Genomic DNA, 16,619 nt, shown 5'->3' with positions numbered 1-16,619 from the left:
TGTGACTATACAACTTGATCAAAGAGGGAAATCTGCTCTGTGGATTTGTTTACTACAGTAACTATAGTTCCATGTAAATATTGTACAGTTTATATGGAACAATCAAACTTTCCATTTAAAGGAAAAATAAAACGTCAACTGCAGAGTAATTGTTTTCTTTTGAGCAAACAAGGCCCCACATTGACTTAGCACAGCAGTAAGAGAAGGTGGGGGGTTAACCCCTCAGGCTGTTTTCCTGATAAAAACTGCAACCGCCTCAATCCTGCTATGCAGCCCAGTTTCCCATGAGGGAAAACGTATGACAAGAGCGCAAGTTTTACTCATGAGGGAGGAGCACCAGTGTCCCAGTCCAACCTCCTACAAACTGTTCCTTGCAAACCCTTGGAGCTCTGTGAGAGATTAAATCTCTGGCATCTTCAATTAAGGTAAAGGTAAAAGGACCTTTACCTTTACCAATTAAGGTCAGGGGACGCAGGTGGCGCTGTGGTTAAACCACTGAGCCTAGGGCTTGCTGATCAGAAGGTCGGCGGTTCGAATCCCTGTGATGGGGTGAGCTCCCGTTGCTTGGTCCCAGCTCCTGCCAACCTAGCAGTTCGAAAGCACATCAAAATGCAAGTAGATAAATAAGAACTGCTACAGCGGGAAGGTAAATGGCGTTTCCATGTGCTGCTCTGGTTTGCTAGAAGCGGCTTTGTCATGCTGGCCACATGACCTGGAAGCTGTACGCCGGCTCCCTCGGCCAATAATGCGAGATGAGCGCGCAACCCCAGAGTCGGTCACGACTGGACCTAATGGTCAGGGGTCCCTTTACCTTTACCAGGTCATGTGGCCAGCATGACAAAGCCGCTTCTGGCAAACCAGAGCAGCGCACAGAAATGCCGTTTACCTTCCAGCCTGGAGCGATACCTATTTATCTACTTGCACTTTGATGTGCTTTCGAACTGTTAGGTTGGCAGGAGCAGGGACCGAGCTCACCCCGTCACAGGGATTCGAACCGCCGACCTTCTGATCGGCAAGCCCTACCTAGGCTCTGTGGTTTAACCCATAGCACCACCCGCATCTTCAGGTACAGCTGGAAAACCTAGGAGAGCAGCTGCCAGTTATGGTAGTCTTGAGCTGCATGGTCCAATGGTCTGTCTTGGGATAAGGCAGCTTTCTATGGCACCACGTAGGAAAAAGACAAGAGATCTGAGCATGCAATAGGAATCTGTTAATGAACAATAGTCTCCAGCATGTATGGTCCCTCCAAGTCAATCCTTCCCCAGGGCCTGCATCTCAGCTGAGTAATGTTTAAACCTATTCATGGACAGAGAGAAGATTGAGTCACCGTTGCAAAAGATGGCAACACTCACCTCACGACATGGCCAGAGGCTATGACGAGAGCTTCACATATAGTTAGAATTGCCAAAGGACAATAATTTCAGCAGTCACCGCCAGAGTGAATATTCCCTTTGGACCCAACTCAGATTTTCACCTGCAAGAGCCCACTATGAGACAAGCACTGATGCAAGGAATGAGCAAAACAGCTTGTCTCTGGAAAATTTGGTGGCGTGCAGAATAGATTTATTTCACTTTGTCCAAACTCTGAGGTGGGTTATAAAAGCTTGAACAGATTCCACAATCCACTGTACCAACCTCAAGGGGAACTAACATCTCTTGGGGTAATGACACCACCCCTGGCTCCACATGCATGGCAGGGGTCTTGTAAATGTGCCTTTCAAACTGTGATAGATCCACTTCGTACAGTATGCCATTTTCAGAAATGTCCTGGAACTTCTAGTTATGGAAATTCTTCAAATACAGTGGAGCCTCGGTTTATGAACACCTCGGTTTATGAATTTTCGGTTTATGAATGCCGCGGACCCATCTGGAACGGATTAATTCACTTTCCATTACTTTCAATGGGAAAGTTCGCTTCAGTTTATGAACGCTTCAGTTTATGAACAGACTTCCAGAACCAATTACACCCATGCTTCGGGTTTAGTACGCTTCAGGTTGAGTACTCCATGGACCTGTCTGGAACGGATTAATTCACTTTCCATTACTTTCAATGGGAAAGTTCACTTCAGTTTATGAACGCTTCAGTTTATGAACAGACTTCCGGAACCAATTGTGTTCATAAACCGAGGTACCACTGTATACAACTTGGGTGGAGAGATTCAGTGGGGATGAAGTTGCTCTGTCCCACCCCTGAGAAACCCTGCAAATCATCCTTTCAGGCTGAACAAGCCACTGTGATATAGCTTTCCATGAGTGAAAGTTAAGAAAGGGACAACAGACAAGCTCTAGGCAGGCAAAACACCCAGCTCATGTGCTTTGTATGTCTGATAAAATAAAATATTTACAGAGAACACGCAGCAGGTAATATTTTCTTCACCTGACCTTCAAGGAGCATTCCTTTCCATATGAGTCACTCAAATTATTTATACCAAATCATAAGGAGCTTACATGGTTCCTCGGTAATTCATGGCCCCTTTTAACTCCACCATACAAAGAAGGGCCTTGTTCTTCATGAGCCAGTGAAGTCTGCAAAAAGTTTTCCTTCCAATTTAACAGGCTGCATTGCTCAACTTACCTTGACTCGACCTGACTGAAGAATTTTATTCTAAATTGTTATTAATCAGGGCAAAATAAACCTCTCATTTCTATTTAAAAGAAGAACCAAAATACGAATGGTTGGATTCTAGGAAAGCACATAAGCTTGGCATTTTGTCAGCCCAGTGCTTGGTCATTTGCCTCTTTCTGAAGTCCCACACATGGAAAGTCTCTTCTGGCAAGTCTCTTTGCCACTTGCATCACCTGCTCACATCTTCAAAAGCCAAAGAGACTGATCAAAAGCTACGAAGCAACTGTAATATGCTTAGGCAAGGCATGAAAGGAAAGGACGTTTCCAAAAACAAGGGGAGGGAAATAGGCTAGGAGAGCAAGACTTCACTGAAATGATCACCTTACCAAATATGCTGACACTCTCATTAACAGCTGAAATACTTCATTTCACTTCAAACCTTGCTCTCATTTCCCCAAGGAAACAGCCCTCTGCAAAAATGGTACAGTAACACAGCTGTCCAAACTCCCCCCCCCCCAAAGAAAAGAAACCAAAAGCAGATTGAAACTGTAAAGCTGAGCTAGTGGCGATGGAATTTGTCTACATCAAACTGAAAACAACCCCTTTCTTTCCCTACACCGTTTCTCTTAAGCTCAGCTCCCTCCAGAAAAGGGAGGGGAAAGGAAATTCTTCTGGAATGACCGAGAGGCCTGGAAAAATGCCAGCTCTGAATCTGAACTATAAACTGAAAGAAAGGGATCAGCAGCCACACACAGAAATATGGCTGCATGTGTATTTTTATGCCTACAGACGGACACACAGACAGCAGATCCCATGAACAAAAGCAATGCCAAAGCCACAAACACTTACCAACGAAAGTTGATTAGGAGAGAGTTCTTAAACTTCCTCTATGCAAAATTCACCCACTTCTATCTCTCAGGTTTTTCTGATCTGTCTCACAGCTATCTCCTTTCCAGCCATTCAGTACTTGAGAAAGCACATTCAAAGAAGCAAACTAGCCAGGTAAATTCATGAACTGTAGGGCCCAGTAACGACAGTTTTGACCCAGTTTTTCCAAACGGGGTTGGATAACGCTATATATGAGACTTATTTGCTTACCCTGCACCACTAACTATCCCTCTTTCAGTAGGAAGTGATCTAGGTGCCCTCCCACACCTAAGAAATAAATCTCTGCCCTTAGGCAAAGCTGTACAAGCCCAGAACGGCATTCCCTGCAAGGTTAAGTCATTTCTGCTGTTTCGTCTTGCCTCCTTTGCTAGACGCAAACTCACAAAGCATTGTATGCACATAGCATGTCTCACTCGCTCACATACAAACAAATCGAGTCTAAAGAAAATGGTATCTTACCTTGCAGAGGAATTACAGAATCCCCATAACTTTTTGAAGCAGCAAAATGGTTGCCCTATTTTAAAACCAGCTTCACACACTTCAACAGCAAACACAACACACACACAAAACAGCAGCAGTTGAAAAGCAGTTGGAAAACACCACCAGTTTTAGCTACTTTGCCATTCTCGATGCAGCAGTTGCTGAAGGTAAATCGCTCTCGCTAGAGAAGCACGAAACTTTGGAGTCAGACGAAAAAGAGTAAAAATGTAAACATAAGGGAGGAGCCAGAGAGTGCAGTCAGGTTCTGTGAAATTTGAACCCTTGCAGCAAAGTGAGAGTGAAGCAGTGGTGGTTCAGAAGGTGATTCAGGCTACAAATTCTTTCTCACAAAATGTTATTTTCTTCTCCCCTCTGCCCATCTCAACTGATGCAGGAACCCAACACGCGTCCACCCTTGATTCTTGCATCACCAAATGACACAGATAGTTTTCTATGAGGTTCTCCCTGGAACTGTTATGCAAATATTTGTTCTGAATGCCCACATCCTCATCCGGTTCACTCTCTATGCATCTCTGTGCAGCAAGCTGCAAAAGATTTGTTCAGTCCTAACCACACTCAGGTTTTTATTTGGTAACAGCAGCTTCCCGCACTCAGCAAAGCAAACTCTGCTTCCTCCTCTCGTCTGGATAAACTCAAACTTCCACCAGCTTCGGCTGGTGGCCCAGCTGTGCCTCTATCTGGACAGGGGTAGCCTAACTTCTGTCATATATGCTTTGCTAATCTCTAGGTTAGATTACTACAATGCAAAATGCTTTGGAAACTTCCAGCTGATGTAGACTTCAGCAGCCAGATTGCTCACCAGGGCAAGACAGTTCAAGCATATTGCACTGATCTTGGCTTGGCTGGACTGGACTGACTGCCATTTAGTTTCCAGGCCCAATTCAAAGGGCTGGTTTTGACTTATAAAGCCTTAAATGGCTCAGGAGCATAAGGCCTCCAAGACAGCCTCTCCCAGACGGACTCAGACCCTGCAATCATAATCTATGGGTCTGGCATCAAGAGGATGGGCCTTTTCGGTCGTGGCTTCCCATTTGTGGAATGCTCCCCCCAAGGAGTCCTCCCTGGCACCTTCATTACATATCTTTAGGTGCCAAACAAAAACATTTATTTTCAACTAGGCGTTTGTCTGATTATGGTTTTTAAAACGTGTTTCTAGGAGGCGTGGTTGTTTGTTTTGCTTTCATTTTTGTTTTATGTGTTTTAATGTTTTGAACTGCTCTGTGAACTTTGGATGAAGGGCGGTATGCAAATTTAATACGTAAATAAATAAGTATACAAAATTCTACAGTTCACTCCAGCAAATCATTAGCACACCACAACCCACAAAACTTTCCTTGAACCCCATGAAAACTTCCTGAAAACATTCTCTAATGTTAACACATCACAACCAAATGAGCCATGCCACAGGCTTATTGTTTCAGAGTCTGAATTATGAGCCAAACAGAAACATTTCAAAAGCTATATAACAATAATGACTATAATTACTACAAAGACAATCAAACAGTATTCAAGCTAACAAACTAGACTTTGATGCCTGAAATGAAAAGACTAGAACTCAAAGTTCTAGTACTTGAATCTCAAAAGCAAGACATCTTTGAAAACAACCCATTTTGTCAAATTGCCATTTGGAGAAGGGAGGAAGCAGCGAGGGCATGGCAACAGCTCCATCTGAGCTGCCCCTGCTCTCCTTAGGGGTGCATGCAGGGCAATCACTGGACAGTGTGTGTGCGCGACTGAAGGCTTCTAATATTAAAAAGTTCCAAGTGTACTTATATGGAATCAAAAGATGCTGATATTGATGGAACGAGTTCCTAGTGCCAGCTGTTTCTGCTATCTTCTCGGGGAGAAGGGCTTTCATAAGATGCACTGGGCCACTGAACTAAATCAGCTTAATAAAAAAATTCTTTCAGTAGCACCTTAAAGACCAACTAAGTTTTTATTTTTGTATGAGCTTTCGTGTGCATGCACACTTAACATGGACACTGGTACCAGAGCCTGCAATAAACCCAGATGCCAACTTTGCTGCCACATACACCCGGACAACGCCATTACTGGCCCCAACAACATCCAACATACCATCTCAGGACTATTTAATTGCTCATCTTCTAGCACTGTGTATGCCATCAAATGCCAACAGTGCCCTTCAGCTCTCTATATTGGACAAACAGGCCAAACCCTACGCCAAAGGATAAATGGACATAAATCTGACATCAGGAACCACAAGACAGAGAAACCAGTAGGAGAACACTTCAATCTCCCAGGACATTCTATACAAGATCTCAAAGCAGCTGTTTTATTACAGAAAATTTTCAGAAACAGACTGGAAAGAGAAGTTGCTGAATTGGAACTCATTACCAAGCTTAAAACCATGGAGCCACCTGGGATGAACAAAGACATAGGATTCTTATCTCATTATGCATGATCAAGCTTTCTTTAACGCCTCAGCCCTTGCTTTTCCCCCGCAGGACCTATTGCAGTCATCAGCAGTCGTTAACAGCCATCTACAGGTTTACCACTCCTATCAGCCCATCACCCATGCCACCCACCCCCACCACCCTCTGTATATACATAAGGGTCTGACTCTTCTCTTTCATGTGTATCTGAAGAAGTGTGCATGCACACAAAAGCTCATACCAAAATAAAAACTTTGTTGGTCTTTAAGGTGCTACTGAAAGAATTTTTTTATTTTGCTTCGACTCAGACCAACATGGCTACCTACCTGTAACTAAATCAGCTTAAGTTAGGCTTCACTGTGTTATTAAGATATTCCAGTCGTCATGAGGCTAAGGGGTGGGAAGGATGCTGCAGATGTGTGTCTATGGTTATTGACATGGCTTAGTAAACACAGAACTGTAGAGATGGAAGGGACCGTGAGGGTCATCTAGTCCAAACCCCTCCAGGCAGGAATCTCAACTAAAGCTTCCATGGCAGATGGACATCCAACCACCATCTTCTAAGCAGGGAACCCATTCAGTTGTCAAACAGCTCTTACTGTCAGAAAATTCTTCCTGATGTTTAGTCGGAATCTCCATTCTTGCAACTTGAATCCATGCAACAGCCCTGGAGATATTCGAAGATGGCTATCATATTTCCTCTCCGTCTCCTCTTTTCCAGGCTAAGCATACTCAGCCTTCTGCGACATTAGCTCCCCCTCCCAGTTTGCTGTCACCTGCAAATTGGATGAGCATCCTCTCAATTCTGTCATCCAAGTTGTTTATAAAGACATTGAACAACGGACTCAGGACAAAACCCTGAGGCAGCCCACTTTTTTCCTGGATGACGAGAAACCATTAATGAGCACTCTGGATTTGGTCAGTCAACCACCTACAAGTCCACCTAATAGTTACCTCATCCAGCCTGTATTTTACCAGCTTCTCCACAAGAATATCATGGGGGACTTTGTTGAGAACCTGACAGAAATCAAGATATGCTATGTCCACAGCATTCCCACTAAGCTTGAATGAGATTCATCTGGCCTGACTTGTTCTCCAAGAATTCTCAAAGATTACAGACAGAGGTTCTGAGATTACATCTGTAAGGTTCTTTAGTACGCTTGGGTGCAGCTCATCAGGCCCTGGAGATTTGAATTCATTCAAAGTAGCTAGGTGATCCCTTTCTACCTCTTTTCCTATCTTGGGCTGCAGCTCCTTCCTCGCATCAATTATTCTGTTATCACCTGGTTGGGCACTGCTTTCCTTTTAGGTGGAGACAGAGGCAAAGTAGGTGTTGAGTAGTTCCGCCTTCTCTCTGTCAGCCAATAGCATTTGTCTGTCTTCTGCACACAAGGGACCTACGGCTTACTCTTGCTTCAGACATGGCCAAAGAAACCTTTCTTCTTATTTTTAACCTCTCATGCAAGCCCTCCTGACCCTCTCTCTACAACTGCCTTCCATGCTCAAAGCATGGATCTCTTCACAAATGGGAAAAGAATGTAGAGAAGAACTAGATTCTGACATACGAGGAGATATCTTAAATAAGTTTCACATTCATCTGCTAAGTTTGCTTGATAGTTTCAACCAGGGCACCTCTCAGGTAGGCACCACTGCCATTATAAGAGAACAAGGGCGGCATTCATGCTGAGTTCCAGCACCTCCTTTTCTAGAAAAATAGCACTGGTTTCAACTGTTTCTTTCTGGAAGAACTCCATGAAAAAATTAAAGAAAACTTTCATGTTGTAAACCCATACTCTGTGTCAGGAAAAACCAGCTTGTCTGATATCACAGCAGTATGAGTGTTTTATTGATTTGACAACAGATTATGCAATGAAAGATAATAAATCACTATCGGAATTATCAGTTAAAAGGTGAATTTAAAGTTTTGTCAGATAAAACTTTGGTTGCCACATGGAAATGGAGAGGGAAATGTAACAGTACATAATATTTTGGATTTAAAAATAGACTCACCTATTTTCTCTCTCAAATGTCTATCACCCCTCCCTTCTCTCTCTCTCTCTCACACACATACACACTTCTTTCAAAGAACTGCACATACAGCTCAGAAATCAAAACCACACATTCATTCACTTACCAGAAATGGCACTGACTGGGCTGTTTTTGTTAGTAGGCATTCGCATTCCTTCCAAAGCACCAGAGCCAAAGTAATCTTGCCTCAAAGCTAGAGTTTTGTAATACAGAGCAGCCCTCTGGGAAACCAAGTATTTAACTATGCAAGAGGGCACCTCCCCATTCAACTACTATTTACCTTGAGTTAAAAGGGGAGTAAGGGCGGGAGAAAGATAAACTCAAAAGTCAACTGTCCCAGGGGAAAAACAGTCATCTTGTCTTCGGTGAATTCCTGAAAGCCAGCTGCTGATCACCTGGATGCAGTTCTTAAAAACTCCAGTGAGACAAGGGCAGTTTTGAAAGCTTTGGTTTTCACAGTACTTACTGCCCTAACCTTGAAAGCTTCACCAAAAGTTAGCAAAAGTCTTTTACCAATGGCTGCTTTCCACTTACGCTATAGCAGACCTCTCTTTCCAAGTGTAAATCTCTTTTTGCTGACTCATGGCTCTTTCATGGATTGCTGCTAAATCTTCAAGCACTGTTGGCATCTATTTACCAGGATCATCAGAATGCCATAATTCTGTATTAATTAATTAATTACTGGAATGTGCGACTCAACTTCAGCTTCCAAACAATCCCCAATTTCACTTTTTCCTTCTTTTTACTGCACACAAGCTGGCTTCTACACCAGTGGAGAATCTTTTAAAGAACATATGTGCAAGAAAACAAGCCACAGATGGGACAAAGTAATTACAAACAATCTACCGTAGTTATAGAATGCCATAGGCAGGGCCGACTCGTCTATGAAGCAAGGTGAGACAACCGCCTTGGGGGGCAGGATTCATAGGGGCAGCAGATCCGGCCTCCAAGAAACATATCACCCACTGCTTCTACCATGTAGCTTGCAATCAATATTGGGAAACAATATTGGGAAACTGCAAAGCTGTGGGGGTTCTAATTAAAATCAGGGAGGTCTCTGCAGATGATAAGCAACCATTGAACCTGGGCTGCCTGCTCCTGTTGACTGTAAATAACAACCTTGCTTACTATGAAACTGCAGCTGATGTGGAATTTGTCGATATGACCATGCTTCCCAACTTAATGGATCCTAATCTGGACTTCAGTAGAGCATTGTCATTCATTTATTAAGCCCCTGTGCGCACATCTGAACACTGCAAAACATGCCAAACAACTGAGTTGGCTGATGGCTTTTTTTAAAAAGAGGGCATGAGGTCAGAGGACATCAGGGAAGCTGGCAAGGTGAATAAGGTACTGTACTGTCCTATTGGAATAATGTGAAAAACCTAATAAACTATATATTTTTTGAAAAACAAAAAGCCATGAATGACAGCAAGACTGCAAGCACAGTTGGACAGGCTAAGGGGGACCTTGTTTGCTTCCTCATCGCTTGTATTGTTCACTTCCTGGTAGCAGGGGCGTTGCAACGGGGAGGGGCGGGCCGCCCTGTGCTCCACTCTGCGGGGGGCAGTGCCCCCTGGCCCCTCTGCACCACACCACTGACAGCCGCCGCGGCCGCCATCGCAGAGAGGCTGCCCCAATGCTGCTGGCAGCCATCCGCCACTCAACAGTGCCTGGCAGGGCAGGGCCACGCACAGAGGCGGAGCTTGCTGGGCTGGGGCTCCCGCCTCTGGCTCACAGCTGGGTGGCCTCGCCGCCACCGCCGCCGCACTGCTCCTGGCGGTGAAGCAAAGCAGCCGGAGAGCCGCTCCAGTGAAGAGCCGGACGGGGCAGCGGGAGCCGGAGAGTTTGTGCTGCCCGCGCACCGTCATTCCCAGAGAGGAGCCTCGCCTATAGCTTCGCCTGGCAGTTCCCAGCCAGCACGGAAGCCCTTTCGTATTCCCAGCCCATGCTTAGAAAAAGCCAAGCCGGGGAGAAGAAGGCATGAAGGACCGGGCAGCGGCGGGAAGGAACGCAATCCGTCTGCCTGTGGAGCTGTGGACTCCGTACGGGGTGCCGTGTGGACTGCGCATGCGCCTTGCCCTCTGTGGAGTGCGCGCGTGCGGGATGCCACCCTCGGTACCAGCCAGGGTAGGAACGCCACTGCCTGGTCGCAACTTACCTTCCTCATCAGCACTCATATTTTCGTAAGAATCCCAGCAAATCAGTGGATCTGAACAGCTGGAGTCCACTAGCACACCATGGCCATTCTGTAGCTCTTCACATCCTAAAAGATGAGAACCGGAAGTTTAAGTTTGGCATCTCCAAATACCCCCCAATCAGCACTGGCTAGTTTACTGAGGTCACTATGGAGGGCAGTTTCACTTCCTCATCAAGAACTAGAACAAGAAGTGACTCAAATGTGCAGGGAAAGACAAACTGTGCTGCAAGGCAGACTGCGCTACTTAGTAGTACAGGTGAGAAGGTCTCATGGCTGAATTCTTTCCCACCTCAAAACTCTGTATGTGAAAAAGCTAGCACATAAGTGAAAATGTTCAAATGCTTCTTCCTGAAGTCCTAGCTTTCTTTGAGCTGACAGTTCAGGTGTGGGGAAGCACTGAAAGATGCATTCTTTCCTCTGCAGTAAATAACTAATGAATGTAAGCCCATAAAATCATGCCTAGGGTTTTAACTATGAGTAATTCTGATGCTTTCATTTGCCAATAAAGTTAACTGGAAGTTCTGGGCTTCCTCCCCACCCCCCACCCCAGCCCAAGGAATTTATCGCTGCAGATAACATGTTTGTGTAATAAGGTCCAAAGCTCACCCCTCGCAGTGGTGATGCAACATGCAAGCCAGAGTTTAGCTGGAGGGAGGCCCTGATCCTGCTTCTTTTCTTACTTTGCTTCTGCCAAAGCACAATGGTGATGAGATCTCAGTCACCCACCACGTCAATTTGTGTAAGGCCTACTGCAAAGTACTGTGTCCAGAAAATCCTGTTGACACCTCTAGCACAGAGGAGACCCAGAGTTGGCTTCTGAAAGCTGGCCTAAACCCATATCTATCTATACATGTAAGGTAGCATTTGCAATCTGAATGCAAATTTGTATTATGGATCTTTGCTTAAGCCTTCTAAGCAGTACTTTTTCATAGAACAAAAGGTGCTGGTTCTCACCATGAAGTTCTTACAAGTTAGTGCCACATTTTTAACCTTTTTTTTTGGGGGGGGGGTGAGTGCACTCTTGAATACCCCCAGGAAAAAAAGCCTTGCTTCTAAGTACCTAGCAAAACCCATCCTCCTGAAGCACAAACAGAAGCACAAAGAAATGTTCCTTTTATGCAGCTTCATTTCAGGGGAATGAATACTGAGGGCTTGCCATCAAGGTAGAGTGGGCTTCATTTAGAAGGTTTAAAAACAAGTAAAATTCTTATATGGTTTCCTAATGGATGAAGTCAGAGCTGCATTCTGAGCTGCGCTGAAATCCGTTTCACGCGGATTACTGCCAGCTACTGGTTGCCAACCAACCCAGGAGAAATATTTTAAAATGAAACTAGGATATTGCACATGAAGGCTGAAATCCAAAGGCACCAATCACAGACTTACACTAACAGGACAGATGCATATTCCTTCCACCTCTAAAAAATTACATGATTCTATGTACTGAAGGTTATCTGCCCCCACTCTCAGTGAAAGCCCCCATTCCTCCTGAAGGGAGTGCTGAAACATGGACAACGTCCTTTGCTTTTCAGCCATTGATTCCTTCCTCGGTGAGCCCTCTGGAATCAAGTGAGCCTAGTTTGGAGTTACAACTTATAGGATTCCGCTGGAAGGCGGGTTATTTTTGAGGATACTCACCTTGGATTCTTTCTGAGGATCTTGAAAACAACAGTTCAACTTTTCCATAATCAGGGAAATGTTCACCTGGAAAGGTACCACAATTTGTTTTAGAAGGTTCCGTTCCCAGGGAACAGTCGGGCACATATGGAAATCAAGATTTTTATAGAAGGATTATTTCATCTGAAGACACTTAAAAATTATTGAGGCTTTGGTCCAAAGGACAGAGGAGTTCAAAAATCAATGCTTGGTTACCAAACATATTTGTTTTAAATGTGCACAACGTATTTATTTATGTAGGTCTTGGGAGGAGGACCTGCTCCCTGCTGCTGCTGCAAGGCCCATTTCCACCTGGCCTCGGGGGCAGGGCCCACACTCACCTGGAACAGCTCAAAGGCTCCTGGGTGGCCACTGGGACATTGCTGCTCCGGAAATGTTTTTAAATGGCTTTTAATCTGTGGCGTTTTAAATGTTGGGGTTTTTTGTTTTTGCTCTGTTGGGAGTGGGCTGTGCACCTGGTCCTTCAGGGGCAGTTACCCCATTCAGGACCAGGGAGTCCTCCACACCTGCCCGCCCCCTGTCCCCCCAAAACAGTACTTCTGTCTGGATGAGTGTTCAGACCCCTGGGCTCTCACTTGTGGGGTGCCTCAGAGTTCTGTCCTCTCCCCCATGCTTTTCAACATCTATATGCAGCCACTGGGATAGATCATCAGGGGGTTTGGACTGGGTGTTCATCAGTATGCGGATGATACCCAGCTCTACCTCTCTTTTAAATCAGAACCAGTGAAGGCAATGAATGTCCTGCTTGAGTGTCTGGAGGCGGTTGGTGGCTAACAGATTGAGGCTGAATCCTGACAAGACAGAGTACTGTTTAAGCAATCTGCCATATTCAAAGGTAGATGGAAACTTGCCTGTGTTTGCATTATCCAAGTCCTCTTTGTCAAACACCAGACTATATCCTTGAACAGCCCCTGTGTGGAACTGCAGGTGGAAAATATCACAGGTGGTACATCCATATTTTTTATGGCAGCACTTCAGCTGAAATAGAGGAAAACACAGGTAAGGCAACTTCCAGTATACATGCAGGCACAAAATGCTTAGGTATGTAGCAGACTATATCAGCAAAAAAAAAAATCCATATATTGAACTGTGGGCCAGGTGTGTGATACAAAGAGCAAGTGTTGGTTTAGCCATGAGAAACCCAAGATGCAAAACTTAGCCATGAAGCTTGCTGGATAGCCTTAGGCAATCCAGACTGTTCCTCTGGACATAATCCCTCAGAGTAACCTCTCTTAGTCCTTGGAAAGCAACATGGGCTGGGCCCTCTAGGCTGTCCATCCACCTTAATTAGTCTTGTCTCTAGATCGGGACCATTTCAGACCACATGACTGAACGGTCCCCTGTTCCTGCCCAGTGCAGCCTACAACCCAAGAACCTGATTCAAAGCTAAGAAAATCTACAGGATGTTGAATTTTAGCCAACCCTATTCTATAGGGCCTTCTAGTCTTACTTCTCTGCCTTGTTATTAGACATATTGAACGGAAAGGATCCAATTTAGTTGTGTTTTTTTAAAAAGTCATAATAATATATCAAGTAATAATATAATGTACTTAGTGACTTTTTATCTATGATTTTCTTGATGAGTCTTTACTTTGTCTCATCTCTGGATAACCTTTTGAGATGCCTAAATTTAGCTAAAATACTAAATATTTGTAGGTTTTCTTCCTCCAAGGAACATGGAGACAGTGTTTTTCTGTAGAAAAAATACACCCACAGCATTTAAACATCAACGAAGTCCAGTTAATGCTTACCATATTATCTCCCTTCGGCAGCTGGGCTGGTTCCACTCCGATACAGACTCTGTTTTTATTCTCTGGCCCCACACTACTTAAAGAACAAAGAAGGAGAATTTTGTGAGAGACTGTATTTCAAAGTGGCTTCAGAAGAGAGAGTCCAAATGGCTGAAACCTGATTTATACATTCTAAAAATATCAGCCCCTCTGGGTTTCTACCACCTCATTAAGTAGGTGCAGGAATATTATTGTTTAACTGAGCCATTTTCACACAGAAAACTAGCTGCTTAGGGAGAAAGTGGCTCTCTCCATTTGGGATTCCTGATACAGAAGAAAGAGAACACGGAGTGTATTCAGATGCACACTCTGGACTTTATTTCAAAAAGCTTAAGGAACTGCTGGGTGAGAATCCACAGTCAGAAATATGCAAAGAGAAGGGAGTTTCTTAGAGGTGAAATATTGAAGGAACAATTGCGAACTATTCCAACAAGAAAGGAAAGTGGGAGGCATCTAAGGAAACCAGTGGGGCTGCATAAGGAGTTTACATGAACTGAGAGTTAATAAAGGCATATACAGTATAAGAAATGGAAGAAAGGGGAAATCACTAAGGAGGAGGAGTCTACATGAGTAGCAAACACTTGCAGGGAGAAAGTCAGGCAGGCTAACTTTCAGAATGAGATCAGACTTGCAATAATAATAAGAGTTTATTCATTTCTGTTTGAAGGAAGAGGAAGAGCAGCAAATGGTAGGTCCTTTACATGGAAAAGATGAAGAAATGCTATTGGGTAACAGAGAGAAAGCAGAACTGCTCAACACTACTGTACTTTGCCTCTGTCTTCACCCAAAAGGAAAGCAATGCCAAACTTGATGGTAACGGAATAAACAATGCAAGGAGGGAGCTGCAGCCCAAGCTAGGAAAAGAGGTAGTCAGGGAACACCTAGCTACTTTAAAGGCATTCAAATCTCCAGGGCCTGATGAGCTGCACCCAAGGGTATTAAGAACCTTGCAGTTGTGACACTGATTTCAATAAAGCTTTCAAAAAAGTCCGCCATGATATTCTTGTGGAGAAGCTGGTAAAATGTGGGCTGTGTAATGCTAGCGGTAGGTGGATTTGTAGCTAGTTGACAGAGCGAACCCAAAGAAGTATTGAATTTGCAGATGACACCAAACTGGGAGGGGTAGCTAATACTGCAGAAGATAGAATCAGGAGGACTCAAGATGATCCTAACAGACAGGAGAACTCCACCATGTGAAGAAAAGCACTGAGCTGCCCACCTTTTGCGGTTCGAGGACCCGCCCCCCGCAAGAAATAAAGACACAGTGACACGTGGTATTAAGGTTAATGGGTAGAATAAGGCCACAACTTTATTGGTTAAAGCAAGTGAGAGGTATTGGCTTAGGCATTGGACTCCCTAGCAAGCGTGACTCCACCCCGCTCGGCGGGGGGTCATATCAGGTTAACACCCCAAGGGAGGAGCCTGTTGATGCAAATACAACTGAAAGCTCCCCCTGGTGCCACCGGGGTCGTGCCATGGCCCTAGCCACCCCGACCGCCGGATCCCTTAAGGGGATACCCCTATACGAGGAGGGTTGGATGATGGCCACAACCAGTCCTCAAACACACCAGACAACTCCATATTCCAATGCCTACCGCCAAATACCGAAGAAGTTGTGACGAATTGCTACGAGGTAGGCGAAAAAAACCAAGAGGCCAATTAGCCAATTGGAGAAAAAACTCCTACCCGGACCCTTTGGGCCACCAAAGGCGACCCAAAGGCGACCAACCGAAGTCCATAGCAAGGTCAAAATGTACCTGACTAAGGGACGACCTAAAGGGCGGGTGAGTGGGAGATCCGATGTGGTGCAGGGGCAAAGAGGGGCGATCTGGAGCCTGCCGCACTAATTTAAAGACCTGTTAGCTCCGCCCCCCCCAGCTGGCCCTATTGGCCAGCCCTGAGCGCGGCAGGTAAAGGTGGAGCAGGGGGCGAGACCCGCCCCCTGCCTGCTGCGTAGAGCGGGTCCCGCCCGCAAATTCCCCCCTCTCTGAAGAGGAGGGGTCTTCTCCAAGCCAGTCTGACAGGTATCCCCTGCAAGTCCTTTTCAAATGCAAAGAGGATACTTAAGAGAGACATGAGATATGTGACCAACTCAAAATCTTAATGGTCAGAAAGAGTCTGGAGGTCACTCCTCCCACGTAAAAGCTGATCTGCTTCTTGCAGCACCAGGAATCCAGGTTTCCTCTTAACATCAGGCTTCCAAACTGGACTTTATGTGAAGTTGACCATCCTTGCTGCTTATGAGTAAACCAGAACTGGTGCAGCTAGGATTCTCGGGGCTGTCTTGGTGGCTGTTCTCAAACTTTGGAAATCTCTCCCTGGAGAAGCTAGAATGGCTGGCTCCTTGTTGTCCTTCTGTCTGCAAGTGAAGATCTTATTCCAAAAGGCTTTGGGAAGCTGACTGCCTTTAAGGCAGTCTGATCTCATTTTTTGACAGAATTACAAGCCTGGTAGATGAAGGGAACGCTGTGGATGTAGCCTATCTTGATTTCAGCAAGGCCTTTGACAAGGTGCCCCATGATATTCTTGTAAAGAAGCTGGTAAAATGCGGGCTAGACAATGCTACCATTCAGTGGATT

At 45.1% G+C, this 16,619-nt stretch overlaps 1 protein-coding gene across 18 annotated transcripts in view; it reads right to left on the bottom strand.

Moving 5' to 3' along the window:
• TNS3 (tensin 3) overlaps positions 1-16,619 on the bottom strand; it is an 83,715-nt gene that overhangs the window by 46,580 nt on the left and 20,516 nt on the right. For 8 of the 18 annotated variants that reach the window (XM_088655724.1, XM_088655715.1, XM_060282026.2 and 5 more), the window contains 4 exons: positions 14,002-14,077; positions 13,102-13,228; positions 12,212-12,277; positions 10,538-10,642 (listed from right to left, as the gene is read on the bottom strand). In XM_088655724.1, the coding sequence (XP_088511850.1) occupies positions 10,538-10,642; positions 12,212-12,277; positions 13,102-13,228; positions 14,002-14,077 (374 nt within the window). Of the gene's footprint in view, positions 1-6,947; positions 7,087-8,482; positions 8,582-10,537; positions 10,643-12,211; positions 12,278-13,101; positions 13,229-14,001; positions 14,078-16,619 lie in introns of those variants that run through there. The other 10 variants (XM_088655719.1, XM_088655717.1, XM_088655722.1 and 7 more) reach the window with 4 other exon arrangements.

Source organism: Zootoca vivipara, chromosome 12, assembly GCF_965207765.1.
Source record: "Zootoca vivipara chromosome 12, rZooViv2.hap1.1, whole genome shotgun sequence".
Classification (NCBI taxonomy): domain Eukaryota; kingdom Metazoa; phylum Chordata; class Lepidosauria; order Squamata; family Lacertidae; genus Zootoca; species Zootoca vivipara.
The sequence above is the reverse complement of the archived record's forward strand: the minus strand, read 5'-3'. Positions and strand labels throughout refer to the sequence as shown.